The sequence below is a fragment of the Spea bombifrons genome, chromosome 12, assembly GCF_027358695.1.
Source record: "Spea bombifrons isolate aSpeBom1 chromosome 12, aSpeBom1.2.pri, whole genome shotgun sequence".
Lineage (NCBI taxonomy): Eukaryota > Metazoa > Chordata > Amphibia > Anura > Pelobatidae > Spea > Spea bombifrons.
Window position 1 is genome coordinate 33,506,320 of NC_071098.1, and position 16,327 is coordinate 33,522,646.

Below are 16,327 nucleotides of genomic sequence, written 5' to 3' on the forward strand. Positions count from 1 at the left end.
CATGGCAGAGGGGCCCCCGGGAGCGGGAACCCCAAACCAGGGCCGACCGCTCTCCGTGGCAATCGCGCAGGGGCCAATACACAGACCCCCGTCACGGGAGCCGCTCTTAGTGGGGGCTCGGGGAGATGCCGGTAGATTTTCCTCACTCGGCAAACGGAGCATCCAACATGGCGCTGCCTCCGCCTCCAGTAGCCCGGCAGGACGGACGTTCGGCGGAGCTCGGAAACCTTCGGCGGGGCTCGGGCAGAGGGCGGACCCGCAGCGGGACTGTCCGCGCGAGGGGCGGGGCCACGACCGAGCTGTCACCGTGAGGGCGGGACCATGCAAGGCGGGCGGGATAAAGCTGCGAAATTCGGATTGTTTCGGAAGTGTGCGGCCGGCGCTCGGGGATGATCTCTGCTGCCTCTGCCGGGAGGAGGCCTCAAACTGAAGCAGCGGCTGGCGTCGGCTGACTGTGTTCTTGCTGGGAGGATGGAATCTCAGGACCAGGAATCCCAAGTGAGAAGCGGAGCCTGCGGAGCGACAGGTAGCGGGGTCTGCGCTGGAGTCCTGCGCCAGTGCTCCACCCTTTTATTCTTATTATAATTATCATTATTAATGGTGTAAAAGGCTGCTGACAGGACAACGACTGTATGCACCTCATGTGACGATCCAACCCATACATGCCAAGTGTCCCTGTCCAACACATACCCGCCAAGTGTCCCCTTCCCGATAACGTTAAACAGGGTAAATTAAACTCATTCTTCTAAATCTCCCTGCCCAGTCACACAAATAGGGCACATAACGATAAATCAAGGGGATGCCCCCATTGGTCCCTCTGTAGACCGGGGCAGGATCTCGCTGAACATCGCAACCTTTCCTGGCCTTCAGATGCGGCCGGTTCCCCTCGTGACTGGCAGCCTGCCGGTGGGACTCGCATAACAAGTTACAGAAATGGCGGAGACCGCAGGAATGGGGGATGAGAGGCCCCTTACGTGGGACAGACACGCTTCAGAAAACACGCGTGTCACAGGCAGGAAGTGAGTCCCTGAAGAGCCGGTTCCGAACCCGAGGAAACCGGTTCCGCTGCTACAAAGCCAAGCTCAAGAAGCCACTGACGGGGTCACCGTATTATCTCTAACACCCCCTGAGGGGGGCAGGACACCTGTATTAAAGAAACTGGGTGAAATGTGGGGGCCGACCGATCTTTTATCAGCACGTCCATCCGAGCAATGAAACTACGTACCCTTCCCAAATCCTTATTTCCATCATTCATTTTACATCATTTCTTAAACTAGATTTTAAAGCCTTTTTTCCTCCCATTTTGCCTTGAAGGCCCTAAACACTCCCTGGAAACGGGGCCCAACCACAGAGGGCCCCTCCGCCATATAAAATGGAATGAATCCCCATCCTCCCACCCCGATGCGCCGGATCCGCTGTATGTTCAGTGACCCGTCCCACCACATTCCACTCCCCGTGTTCCCAGAAAACAGATCAGAAGCAGATGTGGGCCGAGAGCCGTGAAGTCCGAGCCGTCTGCAGCTTCACAGAATGTTTTTTGAAGCAAAAATTACTTGCATGTCACCCCAGCGGACACCCCAGAGGGAGAGCGGCGCTTCTTACCGTCCTGCAGCACGCATGAGGTATCTTTAACCCGTACATCCCTGCTGTGTGTAACCATGATCTGCAGCCACCGGCCTACAACATGAGTGATATTTATTTCATTTTGAACAAAATGAGCCAGGCGCCACTTACAGAGTCAATCCCAGTCTGTTTATCATGCGTCAAATGAAGCTGCAGCTTCAACCACTGAAATGTCGCTGTTCACAATAAAAAGCCTGTTAATGTCAACCCCCCCCGCAGGATCTCCAAGCTAATGACTACAGCACATCTCCAACACCCGCTTAGCCCCCCCCATGTACCCGCGATTAGAAACGCATTGGGGCAAACTAAGTGTTTTGATCCTTAAGGAGGGGGGCAAGGTTGTGGCTTCTTAAGTCCCCAGCTCACCTGACCACTAAGGAGTTAAACCCTCCATAAAAAAAAAAAAAAAAAAGGCGTCATACAAAATAATTACAAAGCTACAAAGTATTTAATCCGAGACATGGAGATGTGATATAAATATATACAGACACTTATATACACACGTATAGAATATATACATTACAGCCTGGCACAGATCTTCACTAGGATTGTAGGCATCGTGTGAAGTCTTAAAGGAAAAGGCAATTTAACAGTGAAGACTGAATGCAGCAGCATCACTGTCCCTTTAAATGCACACAGACGTGAACACTAACGAAATAACCTCTATCCCACCCGCTAACCGGCGCGTGTCAGACCGCAGCGAGGCTAGCCGGCGCGTTCAAACATACGTAGTTTACCACAAAACGCGACGGGAGAAGTGTACAATGGCACAACACAAACGATTGTCTACACATTAGTGCAGCGGGTCACTGCCGGAGGAGAAACCAAACCCTATTCAGTGTGAAAAGGAAAAACGGCACTTCAGGAAAGAGGATTTCTCGTGAGGTTGGGAGGTCGCAATGTGTCCCTCCCAGCTAGTGGTTACCCCTACACGCTCTTCACCCATCCACCAGCTGGACGCCTCCACCTTTCACCACACTTCACATTTGCGGATTGGGTTCATGGGTGACCCCAGAGGGCACTGGAAATGTTTTGCAAATTCTTTTGAGTTGGAGACCGAGCCGACGACACGGAACCGAGGAGGGCTGTGTGGGTCGGTGATGAGGCCTTCGTGCGAGCTCTCATCGGTGCGCACCGAGCACCAGACCTGCAAGTAAAATAGCAGTCATTGAAGGGAATTCTACAGCATTTATCACTGTCTCCAACTAGGCAGGATCATCAGACGGGCCCCATCATCAACAATGTGGGGCCAAAAGGACAGATGCTGTGTACCCCTAGGCTATGCCTGGGACAACCGCCCCTATTGTCCCGTGTTGCAGACAGCCCTGAGGCTAAACAAGGGCAGGATGGTATATCCACATCTTAATGCTATACAGTTTTATTAGCAATGAACCCGATATTTCATCTTTACCTGAGCAAATCCTACAAAGAAGAGCTGGTCGTTGGTGAGGCCGAGAGAGGGTAAGAGCTTCTCCTTGCCGTTCATTTTCACCCAGTTCTGGTAAGCCTGAGGAAACAGGGGTAACGTGTAAGAGAAAGGGCACAATCAGGGGATATGCTTCTTATATGAAAAGCCTGAGAGGTTTGTATTGTTAGAAATGCAGATAAGTCCTCCCCAGAGCTCAGGGGCACATGTAATGTCACAGGACATCATTTGCATTGGGTGGGGTATTTATTAACTTCATGGGGCCGTATTAGAGACCATGTCTTATGTGGTTCCATCACTCGTGTTGATCCAGTTCATCGTAACCCTCAACAGCAACATGGAGAGTCTTAGCCTCCATGCGGGGTAGATGTGACCCAACTGCCCCAGTCTGGCTTGGATTGTAGCAATCACCACATCAAGCACTCAAGCAAGCATCTTCCGGCTTGCCTCAGGACCGAGTAGCCTTCACAAGCAGTCAACTGATTTGAGGATAACAACCAACCTATAGTTACAACACTCCATAGACTACAAGCAATAGAATGGGACCAAACTAAGCAAAGAAATTAAAATGTATCATTTTTGATCTGATTCGTGAAAGCTGCATATGTTATACCCGATACGCAGCCTTGAGACCCCCGTTGTCAGCGATGTTCTCTCCCAGCGTGTGTTTGCCATTCACGGGCTCTCCGTTCACGGTGTAATTCTCATATTGCTCTGTGATGCATTCTGTCTGCTTCTTGAAGGCCTCCACAGATGAGTTCTTCCACCAGGGGCGAAGGTTCCCATCTTTATCATATTCCCGACCTGTGGAGGGGGACAGGGGCATTTAAAAATCAGATCTCCCTCCCTAGTCCAAGAGCCATCAGAAAACATTGACGGGAATTACCTTGGTCATCAAAGGCATGTGTTAATTCGTGTCCCATTACAACACCAATACCACCAAAGTTTAGCGCCCTGGGGGAAAACAAAAAGGAGTCTGTACAAACACTTGAGAGCCATCCCTTCAACATGTGGAAGGTGTTAATTGGGGACTCCTACAGCTTTCAGTACGGATACAACATTGAGACAGCATTGCCCTGGAGAGATACAGAGCTGCAGAACTATTCCTGCCAGGCTGAAAGGTGCATGAGAGGCTCAAATAGAACCACTGGGATCCATTGAGTAAAAAAAAAAAAAACAACCCTTTTCTGCTCTTTACCAATTCACCCAATATTTATCCCCTGCATAGGAGTAAAGCGTGTGGGAAGCCCCTCATGTAAGCCCGGTATGTGCAGTGTACGTACGTCAGGGAGCTGCTGGAGTAGAATGGAGCTTGGAGGATCCCGGCAGGGAACACAATCTCGTTCTTGGTGGGGGAGTAATAGGCGTTCACAGTTGGGGGTGTCATACTCCACCTGTTTGGGGAGAAAAAAAGAAAATCATACCTTAGCTCTCTTTGGGCTTGCAGAAATGGCATTGATGTGATGGGGCCCATTGTAATTTGCACGTCTCCACCCTTGTTACTGCTCCAGTCCATGTACATAAGTATATAGCTTTAATATCCTCAGATGCCACAGGGGGAGCCAGAATATACCCTTATACGGTACAACATTTAGGTATTTACCCTCTTTGCCCTCGTCATGTGGTACAAATCTGTTGTGTTTTGTAGCAGCTCTCTCCAGTTACTAAAGCCCTAAAGCTAGACTCCCGCAGATGCATTTCACACACTCACGTCAGAGTTATTTAAACTTTTAATTATTTAACATATTTCTCACAGGACTTACTGGTCCTTGTTAGGAGCCTTGCGCAGCTGGTCAGCGGTCAGACGCCCGGAAAAGTTATAGAACATCATGACGTTCTCGAAGTACAGATCAGACGTCACCTCGTACTATAGGATAACAAATTCCACAATTAAGCGCTGGCAGAGGGTTGAGCAGGAAGCATTTTGCACAATACTCCACAACTTCTGCAAATCCAGCTCCCGAAACCCGCCAAGTACAAGCTTCCTGATAAAGATAGACTCCCTGTAGGGACACATTTATTTCTCGAGGGTTTTCCAGGTGCTGAACAATTTTGCCAAATTTATCAGGGGAAAACTGAGAAATTGTGGTGCTATAAACAGAGTTTGTTTCAATGGCAACTGCATGTGTAGAACTTTGCACCAGAATCTTTATTGGTGACACATGAAGCAAGTTAGACTTCCAGCTACTAAACCACCCCCGCCCCCCCCCAAAAAAAAAGTGAATAAGAGGACCCCCATCGGGAATTCACTCACATCGTTGAACACTTTGTCCAGCTCCTTTGGATCCACGATAAAGCCTGGGTAACCAATCATATCATAGATTGCTTCAGCCTGGACAGAGAATAAGACAAGTGAACATTTGTGCATCGATCGCTCCCCGTCACTGTACCTGGCCGCCGGAAATTCGCCCTCCCTGGCAGGGCAAGACTCACCTTTTCTTTGGCCGCCTTGCGAGTCTCTTCATCCATCCAGCTGAGGCTGCTCAGACTCTCCTCAAAAGCTGTCTTTATCTCCCGGATCATTTGTAAAGCCTGAAGCCAAAGGATTTAGATAAACATCAATAGGAGCTTCTCTCCTGGACCCATTGTTTGTCCGCCACCAGAATCTCTTGTGATTGAGAAACTGTATTTTCACCCAATTGCCTGCACATGCACTTACCCGACCTTTACTGTTCTCATCAAATGTGGATTTGACAAACATGGCACCCAGAGCAAAGCCCATGTTATTATCTGTATCGCTGACACAGAACTTCCAGCGAGGGATACAGGTCTGAGAAAGAGGAGAATACAGATTAACAGAGCCTGAAATATGACCTAAAACATCAACACAAGCTGAAGGTGTCAACTCTTGGTTCTCCGGAGGGCGCTCACCCTCAGGATACAGGAGGAAGAGATTCATTCTTAGTATGGAAAATGTTTACCTTTATTCCGAGACCAAATATCTAGGATGTGAACATTTGATGGGTTTAGGTTGCAGAACAAAAAATGTTGAGAATGTAAAGAATCCTCACAGATTGTACAACAGGAAGGAAATAAACAGCTCAGCCCCACAGCTGTAAAAGCATGAGGCCAGATAAGAAGTCCCATCACCCCGCAATCGGGGAGGAACAGAGAAAATGCTGTGGAGGAGGATGACGAACGCCATATCTTACATTAGTAAAAGATTTGTCGGACCAGTGAAACAACCTCTATCTGCCTAGCAGAGGGGGCATCATAACCAAAGGTCTCTGTCCTTCTTTTCACCATCCCCCAGAGTAAAAGAAAGAGCCCTAAATCTCCAAAACCAGATGAATTCTCCATCACGTCACCAATACTGTTTGTTTAGGAAACCACCAGAATAATTCCAAGACCTTTGAATTGTTGACCTAAGTCTCACCTTTTTGGTTCCGTACATGACTTCCATGAACTTCTCCTCGGCATCCTGGAAACGCTGATCCAAAAACGAGCTGGCCTTCCTGACCAGGTTCCAGATCATGTAATTATTAAGAATCCTAGGACCAGAAGAGATAAGTGAGCACGAGATAAACCAATAGCATTGACCACCCAACCAATGTCACCCCACACGTTACCTTTTGTCAGTGGAATGGATGAGGGTGGACACATCTGTAAGATATTCTTTGGCGTAAACCACCACAGGCTCAGATTCGTTGATTTCCACCGGATGGAAGACAGACTGAAGGAAGGGCATCCAATCAATCACAGGTGCCAGGTTCTGCAAAGAAGACCCTAAAAATTATTCACTTTGTAGTAAATACATGTCCTAATAAAATCAGCCAATAGGAGCAGGGACCCAGCCAAAAGCTTTGTACTGCATAAATATAATTCCTATGATCTGCCATTGGATACCCATGATGTAGCACTATGGGTTCTACCAAGCCAAAAACCGGCTTCAACAAGTCCTCTGGTGGGGAGGTCTGTATAGCCCAGGTAGAGCAAATTGCACACGCTAGAGCATTAAGGATCTTGTGGCAGCATTACCTTCAGCTCTCCAGCTGTAATCTTGTGATAGATGAGTTCCTCATCTCTGCGCTTCTCCTGAGGAATAGTGATATTTGCCAAAGCCGTTTCAAAATCTAGGATCTCCTGCATCTGCTCCCTCGTAGAGTTTTCGCTCCCCCCGAGCAGCACTCCTAACTGCACCATGAAGTTTAAGTAACCTGTGAGGAACTGAGAGAGGGGATCATGTTATGTTCAAAGAGGTTTAGTCCTCAAAACTAATCGGAAATGTGTCTGATATAGAAAGGACAAACAGTACCTTCTCGTTTTCCGTTTTATTCAGATAATAGTCTCGGGATGGTAATCCCAGTCCAGACTGGTCGATCTGGAAGAGAAGACAGGGATCAATTGAACCAAAAACATGTTTATACACCTAAAATGAAGCTCAAATACTGTGAACAGCAGCAATCCTATAAGAGAAATCTTATTTTCCAGTTTCTGCTTTGCTTTTCAGCAATATTGTGAGTTCCTTGAACTGCGCCCGATGGCGTATATTATATATATATATATCAGGAACATTCGGAAATCCGGCTTTCCCCATTTGACAGTATTAAAAGAATGTTAATAGTAAGGTTCTGATAATCCCATCCTACTCGGCCAAACTCACCTGTATAACGTTACTGTTGGAGTTCTTGGAATCCGCACTGACAGACACTGAGAAGAAGGGAGAGGTGCGATAATACGCAGTTACTGATTGCAGGGTCTCCTGAAAGTTATCCTGATGCCAAGGGCCTGTAATATTCCATCCACCAAGCTGTGACAGAATCAAAGGGTTAAACACAGTAACTCACCAACCGAAAATCACAGTATATCCCGGTGGGAATCTCAGCATGGACCAGGTCTAAAGACCGTCTCATCTAAGACCATGTGGCTGTTGTGTCTTAGACAGATCAGCGATGTTGTATAACACACCAGTTGTATGTTCCCTATACACTTATTGTGTCTGCACCTAAAAACGCAATGAAATGGTTGCAGAGTAGTTCTTTTTTTTTGCAGAGGGTGCCCAGTCCTCACCTTCTCGATCAGGTCTTGCAGGGGTTTTGAGCCGAGCGCCTCAATCTTGGTCTCATTCATGCAAGCCTGATAGTATCTTTGCGCCTTGTGCTCGGCTGCACTGCTGATGTTCATTGTCGAGTTTTCTAGATTAGGAAAAAAAAGGGAAATGTAATACTTGGACAAGACCCAAATCTTGAATTTTTCAACAGGTTCTTGTTTCTTATCTCATGCTAAACACCCAGGCGTGGAAGGCTAATTACATCGCAGTTTGAGTTCACTTTCAGCAATTAAATGCCAGGCAGCCCTTTAATTGATTTAAAGGTGTAAAAGCCTTGCTGGCAGGGTGCTGGTGACGCATTTATTATTGCATATATTATCATTGGTTGATAAAGCCCAGAGATGACTGCAGAAACTGCCCCAGGGTCACTAGAGGAATTTAACCAGTTCACAGCCACAATCTTCCATAAGCTTTGCAGGCTTTGTCAGTCTTTATGACAAGTGGGAGCCAGCTGTGTGAGTCTGGATGTTATTAAAGACAGAGGTTCATTCCCCGCTGTTACCATGTAACTCAGGGCCTGGGATGTGCCTCTTTATGTCCCCATATCTCCAGTGTCCTCAGAGATAAGATTTATAAGCCATTTCTAAAAGCCACACTATTAAAAAGGGTATAACGCCCCACTGCATGCGCTTTCTATGGATGGAGATGTAAGTCGGGTAATAGACACTCAAAGGGAAAAAACGCAAAGTTAATCCAACGCGTGATCAGCATGTCGGCCCAAACTATCGGATCATCAGGAAAGGCACCAGCTATCGGAAGAGTTTCATGGACAGACACAAGGGACACAGTCAAAACAAGGACTAGAAGAGCAGTCACGGCCAATCTGTTTGGGCTAAATGAACATCTTGCGTCAAAGGCAACTGGGACACAGGGCAATCATATGTGCCATTACACACACGGCAATCATATGTGCCATTAAACACACAGATATGGGGGTCATACTCCAATTAAAGGGACAGTTATAAGCCTTCGGAAACCAGCGTTATGGCCAGAGAGGGACACTTTAGGACCTGAAGTCCCCTAAAAGTTCTTGTTTACACCATGTCCCCTAATTTATAGCGAATTACTGGACCGATTTCTTGACTTTATAAACTCAAGTGTCTATATATAGAGCTCTGGATAAATATTGAGCGCCTCTGACTTTGTGGAAACAGAACCTGCCAGCAGATCGGCCCCATTCAGCCCCCTCCAGTCACTGTTTTTCCTGCTGTAAAGACCCAAACCTTGATCATTTGTTCGTCTCGCCTTAGATTCAGGAGCCGTTTGTCTATCTCATGCGTGTTTAAAACCCTCACTGTATTACCCTCTACCACTTCTGTTGGAAGACACATACAAAGCAGATTCAGACAATTAAAAGGGTTAATATGTATATTTTTATGGTGCAGGGAACAGGAGTATAATTAAAATGCTCCAGACAGAGTCTGAATCTCCCCTGCCCCCATTGTCGCCAGGACTTGTTTAGGGACGAGCAGCAGAAGGAAGAGATCTCTGATCTGAGACGAGACTCCTCTTCAACAATGAGCGTTTGTAAAAACAGACTCCTGATCCATCGGCAACTGAATAATTTACAAACAACGCTTATATAACCAGATTCACATCTGGGTGCCACTCGCCAAGACAAACCCTTCGCAGATATCACTAGGATGAGTATTTTAATGGAAGCTGCCCCGCATGCACTGTGCAAAGAGCATCTTCAGACGCCACGCTATTACAAAAAAAACAACCACCATCCTTATTATATTCCTAGAACCAGACAGCAAATTATTAACCCAAGACAAATATTCCATAGCGAAAGAAAAACACACGAAGCTACCCCAGGTCAGGATGCCTCCTTACCTAGCAGTCTCTTCATGATGGCCTGGTTGTGCTCCCAGAGATCATTGAAGGTTCCCCACCGGGAATGTCCATCAGGAATGGGGTTGGATCTGATCCATCCGCCACACGCGTAGCTGTAGAAATCCTGGCACGGGTCGACTGACTGATCCAGAGAGCGGAGTATGGAGCTGGTAACGGAGATGCAGGAATCCGACAGGCAGACATTATGATCTGTGACCAGAAGACACGAGAAGTTACTAGGCACAACATCTGGATGATATACAAAGCTGCTTCAACACCAACGCCTTTCACCATTAACCTGCTCCTTAAAACTACTCCAAGGGGCTTGCCACAGCACATATGGCCCCTCCATCAGGGCAGGGACCATGCAAGCCCATACACAACTTACTGTTTCTGTACTGTATGGCAAGGGACAGCACACAGGCTAGTAGTCCTATAGACAGAAGGACAACCAGGGCTAGCAGCCTCTTCTCCACATGAGTCCTTTCCGTCCAGCAGCTGGAGCGCTGCCTAACGCCACGCAGACTGACCTGGAAACCAAACAAAAAAAAAGGTAATTAGCGTTTCTTACCAGATTGGTGCCAAGCACAAGAGAACTAAACCATCCAACACAGCGACGGCCCCATATCCCGGCAGGATAAAGGAAGGAAACCCCTGGTCACCGGCACTGTACAGCAGGTGCCAAAAGACAGCCACTCAGTCAACACATTCCAGGAGTACTGTATGGACAAATGACTTCCAAAAAACCTGTCATCCAGTAAAGCGTCCCATCACCAGGAAAACACGCATTACATAAAAAAGCGCGATCTGGCAGGTCCTATTAATCTGCATGCAGATGTTAAGGATGCTGCGTGACCTTTTCATAGGATGCCCTTTATCTGCGAGTTCACTGCCGTCTCATCAACGCATGGGAGACAAGAGAATGGATAATATGTTTAGAAAAGAGTGGATATGCTGGGGGACTCCAGCATCTTCCTTTTGTGAATGACCCAGGACACAAAGGTCTCCTTGTTGATCTTTGCACAGATCAGTACAACGTGTTCACAAACTTGCCAGGGCACACAGATCCACCGAAACAGATCCCATCTTGCTCCCTTCCTATTAGAGGTTTCCATGGTCTCCAGCAAAAACCAGGCCAGGGATCCCTAATTGTGCTTAATTCTGGTCCCAACCCCAATACTAGGGGTTTCCAGGAGTTCTTGATCCCCCAGCTAGAGGTCAGGGGGCCTCCAAACAGCCTTCCCTATCCAATTCCCTTCCAAGTGCTCCAATCTCAAATCCAGGAAGTGCGTGGATTTATGCGCAAGACTCAAGACGCCAGACAGGACGAGCTCTCGTCATTTTAACACACATCGAATGACCAGAGTTCTGTTATTCTCTCCGGACAGGAAAATCTTCCCGATACGGGGAAGCTGGTGGAGGATACAAGCATTAGATTAAGTTTCTCATTCCCATGCCACATGCCTGGCAGCCACCCAGGAAAGGGTTAATCCTAGGGTTTACTGGTTTACCCTTACTAGTACAGGACTGGGTAGGGCTCACATTACCTGCCTCTGACATATCAGGAATGTGAACCATCCAAGCAGCACCTCCTCCCCATTGTGCTGATCAGATTTCCTGTTTGTTACAAGCAGGACTCCATCAGGATTAATTTAAGTGGAACTTTCGCTCCACCCAGGAGCGCCTCACTAACAGGCACCCTCCATGGGCATTGGGCTGCAATAAGCCCAGCTATGGTCTGCTTTTGCACCAGCGGTAAAGCACAACGTCTGCCTGAGACTAAAGGCACGTTACTAAACCATTCACCTCCCTGTGAAAATTACAGAACATGAAGCTGGTTAATCATCTCCATTATTGGCCCCTTTTCTAGTCAAAGGCTAAACATCATGGGAGGTTTTCAGCTGAACATCCGAAGGTTGGCTGTTCTTGTTTATGTTAAACTTTACAGACTGGCTATCTGATCAGGCCGGTTTATCTAGAACTTGCCCCAAGCAGAGCAAAAGACCAAGGCACAGGCCAGGCTAAAGCCACCAAGTGACAAAACCACCCACTAACCCATAATCTAATAAAAATGTATCCTATAATCAAGAAGTTATAAATCAGACTCCCGCTTCGTTCTAATCAAAAGAAATGGCACCGGATTCAAATGAAAGCTAGAAATTGTCTGCCGTCCTATCCTCCTCCCACACCTGTGGAAAAGTAAAATCCAGATGATCCCTTAACAGGATCATGTGGGGTAAAACACCTCAGATTACTGCAAACCTTTCGAGCAGACACCCGATCCCTGGAATTACACATCTGCTACATGCATGTTCCTACCTGAAGCCCATTGGGGTACACCTCGCCTTCTCCAAGAGAGTCCACCAGATCCTCCTCGTCCAGAGTTGCTCGCTTGTAGGCAGACATCTGAAAAGTAATGTGGACAACAGAGTCTCTTAAAGCCTCCATTGGGATGAGAACAGAGCACACATACAGTATCCAGAGACAACTCCCAAAAAAACAGTAGGGGGATTGGAAGATGTGGATTTAATAGTAAATCCCACACTGGCTTCCCCTCCTGCCGTGCCAGAGAGTGCAGTGAGGAGGAAAGATCAGAACCGAGTGGGAACATTGTATCCTCACAGGGGCTCAGAACTCAAACAAACACAGGGCTGTGGGCAGGACCACCCACACAAGCCTCCTTATGTAACCCTCACCCCCAGGACCCTTCGCTAGGGCCACTGACCAAGATAAAGGACCCAGCCGGGACTAGGGGGCCGGGGAGAGCAGCACTGACCAGCCAGGCTTACAAAACATCCCAGGGAGAAGAGGGAACGGGGGAAGGGGACATGCCTGCCCTATTGTCCTGCCTTCAGTTTGGCAGATAGCGCCTCCTCTCCCTCCTACATGGGGGGGTTATTTGGTGTCACAGGGAGGGGAGGGACAACCACATGCTCTGTTAACCCTATGTGTGCTGCATAGGAAGTTCTGCATCAGGCTGACAACTGCTCACAGGCACCAAGCTCCAGGGGGCAGTGATGGCCGTTATCAAACGCTCTGCCTCAGGACATTGTACCCCTGGGCGGGGGGGGGTTAATTGACCTGCTTTTCAATTTGGCAACTTTACAGCACATACCCAATTCGCTAATGTCCAAAACGCAACTGGAACCAGACCAGATCTCTACAACACACCTCTGTGCACAGCTCCGCTGGGTCTGCTGCAGCACTCGCCGTGGGAGCCCAGGGATCAGAGGAAATTAGTAACACGCTGGGACAGGTCTACAGGTCAATTAGCAGCGCTTACTAAAAGGCCAAATCCCACTAAGACGGGAATTACAGCCCATGCTTTATGTTTAAACAGAGACCGGAACGCGCATGAAGCTTTATTTTAAACACCCGGTTTAAGGCTGAAGTGACATCTTCACACTGAAAATGAAAGTTTTGTTATTTCCCTAACCAGATGTGACGTGCGCCAAAGCCTTGCGCCTACTCAACATGAAACAAGGAACTCTGACAGAATGTCATCCCCTCTCACTATTATAAAGTAATGATCACTCACACTGTATAATACCTTAAGGGTAAATCCAAAAGCCAACCATCTATCGAGTGAGTGACTGGCAATCACACGGCATACACGTCTCCTACAGGCCAGCGGTAGCGTCGATGACAAAGTATCTAAATTACCCAGAGATTCCCTGATTACAAACAAAATAGCACCGATGATACCGTAAATGAATATGCTACATATCCCACACTGGACAGAATGCGCGGCAACCAGGCCTCAGTCTTACCCTAGTTTTATCAGTTTACCCCACACTAGGCAAATAAATGAAATGACATTTGGACAGGTGACACCAGAAGATAAAGGTCATCAACTCATGCCACGAGAAGTCCCAGCTCTACCCCGTATTACTGAATCTTTCCAATTACACCTGCAGACGACAGCAAGCATTCCTCGGCTGGGTGGTGGAACACAAAGACGACGCTTTCGATAGTGGATGCAGTGGGGTTGATGAACCCAAGACTGAGCTCCAATCACCCGTGCCACATCCAGCTGCAGTACAGTCAGGAGCCATGCCTATCCTCACGGTGTACAACCCCAGCCTATACAGAGAAGGTGCTGACACTAGAAATACCTGCCCACGGGGCATAATCAATTCTGGAATAGGAAGCCAAGACATGCGAAAGCAAATGCATGCGATTGTACGGACTTTCCCTAGAAAACACGGACATTCTGACTTCCAGCTAAAAGTACAGGAATGCGGAAAGGTATGAGGTCATCACTTCTACCTTGTGGAGTGACCCATTGTCCACTTCCAGTCACTTCAGGGAAACAGACGGTTATACCCAACGCCATGCTGAGGTCATACAGACGCCATGACTAATCTAGGCCCGGTTACCTTGCAAGAGAACAGGGAGGAACCAGTGGGATAGGGTTTAGAGATTAAAACCCTGAGGCAGCGTCGTTCACCAGGGGAGCTGACGTAACTGCAGGGCAGGAAGGTTGTGAAATTTTCACAGGAGGCAAATGAGGTTTCAGAAGCAGATGTCTCTGCCAGTGGCTTTTACACGCTGCAGGCGACATGTTACTGGCAGACAATATTTACTTACACCTCTTACAAGCCTGTCCGAGTGCGTACCCACAAAACACACGTGATTGTGAAACATGCTAGTGATAAGAAATTAACCCGTCGCTGCTATAACATGATTAGGTACTACATGGCCCCAGTTCTGATGCCGAGGGATACCTTACAGCCCCCCCTAAAATACTCCACCAGTTGGAGATACAAAGGACACCTCTATACCCCTTTAATGCTGTGGATTCTGGCCTATTTTTAGGAAGCATTGATAGTAAAGGGGGTGTTATTCTTACCGTAAAACCTTCCCCATGGTTGTCGAAGAGAAGGGGCCAAGTACCCAATCTCACACTAACCCAGGGGCCACTAGTGTCAGACACCCCTCAAACCTCATCGACAGAAGAGGAAAGACAGGAGAGTGATCACAGTGCTGCCTTCGCCACTATACTGCTCAAGACAGTGATCTCTCTGTAAAGACCCCCCCCCAACCACATCACTCAAGGCAGTGGTCACTGTATACAGACCCCTTATACACACCCCACTCAGGACAGCACTCACTTTCTCGATCAGCTCTCTTTTCAGGAAGCTTAGGACTGGAAAAGGAGCAGATGTGCCCCTGCCATTTGAATGACAGCTTTCTCAGCCAATCAGCAGCCTGCACATAGGGCAGAGCAGCCAACACACACCCTGGGGTGGAGCTCTCAAAAGGCGTACTTAACCCTTCTGTGTCTCTGGGAAATCAGAGAGGTGGTTGTCACAAAGTGTTAGTGTCCTTGCAACAATGTAACGGGTGAAAGAGTATCATGCGAGAGATGAAAACAGCGACACTGGGCAGCCTAGGTGCCCAAAACCAGGATCTGATCCCCTGAAGCCACCACCAGTGACAGCCAGAGCACAGACACCTGTAATAGAGGGAACCAGCCCTCAGAGACATCACCCAGGGGTCATCGGAGGAAATGTCACCCCTTGGTTGGCTGGCCATGGTCCAGTGCCAGACCGCATTCAGAATATGTCGTCATTTAAACATTGACAAGATATTGATTGCAAGATTTGTTTATTTGGATAGGACCTAGTTGTCCATGGCTCAGTATTTCCTCAGCCCCCCACATAACATACACACCTAAAATCTCCCAGAGAAAACATTCCTCTCCCTAACCCTAGCATCACCTCTGACATTCCCACACCATACGTTGACGCACCCTCACACCATACAGTAACAGACACACGCTAACCACATGTTTGTAAACACACCAACACCTTACAGTAACACCGTACGCCAACATTAATCGGGCGCCCTTTGAGGATTATTATTGGAGTGTTTGAATGTCCCTCAACTCCCTTCAGGTGAATACCCCATACCTTATCTCAGCAACTGAGGGGCCGGAGCATGAGCTAGTAACAAGAAGCCTCAATGGCCATCAGCTAAGAAACTGTCAGCACTCAAATATACCTGGAAGAAAGGTTTTTGTTTATCAAGCAAGGCTATCCGATGCTCAGCTGAGACTGGATGCCGGATAATGTCTTAGCAAACTGGCCCTTGCGTAGACTGGACTCTTCTGCTCAGGAGACTGTCTGTGGGCGCCATATTGTGCATTATCAGCCGTTTGTCTGAGCTGCAGGACTGATGGGGACAGTGAACCAGGTGCCGGCAGATAAAGGACCCAAAAGGCCTTTGGTTTAAAAGTCAGATGAACTTTGTTCAGATGAGGATATTACCCAAAAGAATAATCATTTGAGAATATAACCCCTCTGCTTGCCTTGAGCAGTTGTTTGAAACCTAAATTAGTTTTGCGAGAAATTTAGTTTTATATATTAGATTATAAAGAAATAGCGGCA

At 47.7% G+C, this 16,327-nt stretch overlaps 1 protein-coding gene across 4 annotated transcripts; it reads right to left on the reverse strand.

Moving 5' to 3' along the window:
• Positions 1 to 2,052: 2,052 nt before the first annotated feature.
• Positions 2,053 to 15,090, reverse strand: ECE1 (endothelin converting enzyme 1). Of its 4 annotated transcripts, none has more exons than XM_053452056.1 (19): positions 15,050 to 15,090; positions 12,255 to 12,341; positions 10,324 to 10,465; positions 9,936 to 10,145; positions 8,060 to 8,184; positions 7,653 to 7,799; positions 7,305 to 7,370; positions 7,028 to 7,216; positions 6,619 to 6,761; positions 6,426 to 6,540; positions 5,709 to 5,819; positions 5,483 to 5,581; positions 5,304 to 5,381; positions 4,813 to 4,916; positions 4,333 to 4,443; positions 3,936 to 4,003; positions 3,663 to 3,853; positions 3,035 to 3,130; positions 2,053 to 2,770 (listed from the first exon to the last, which is right to left on the reverse strand). In XM_053452056.1, exons 2-19 carry the CDS (start codon positions 12,339 to 12,341, stop codon positions 2,594 to 2,596), a joined length of 2,259 nt encoding a protein of 752 aa, XP_053308031.1. In that variant the 5' UTR covers positions 15,050 to 15,090; the 3' UTR covers positions 2,053 to 2,593. The 4 variants fall into 4 exon arrangements, with proteins under 4 accessions (XP_053308031.1, XP_053308032.1, XP_053308033.1 ...); XM_053452057.1 differs by lacking the exon at positions 15,050 to 15,090 and adding an exon at positions 12,712 to 12,780; XM_053452058.1 differs by lacking the exon at positions 15,050 to 15,090 and adding an exon at positions 12,661 to 12,681.
• Positions 15,091 to 16,327: the final 1,237 nt, after the last annotated feature.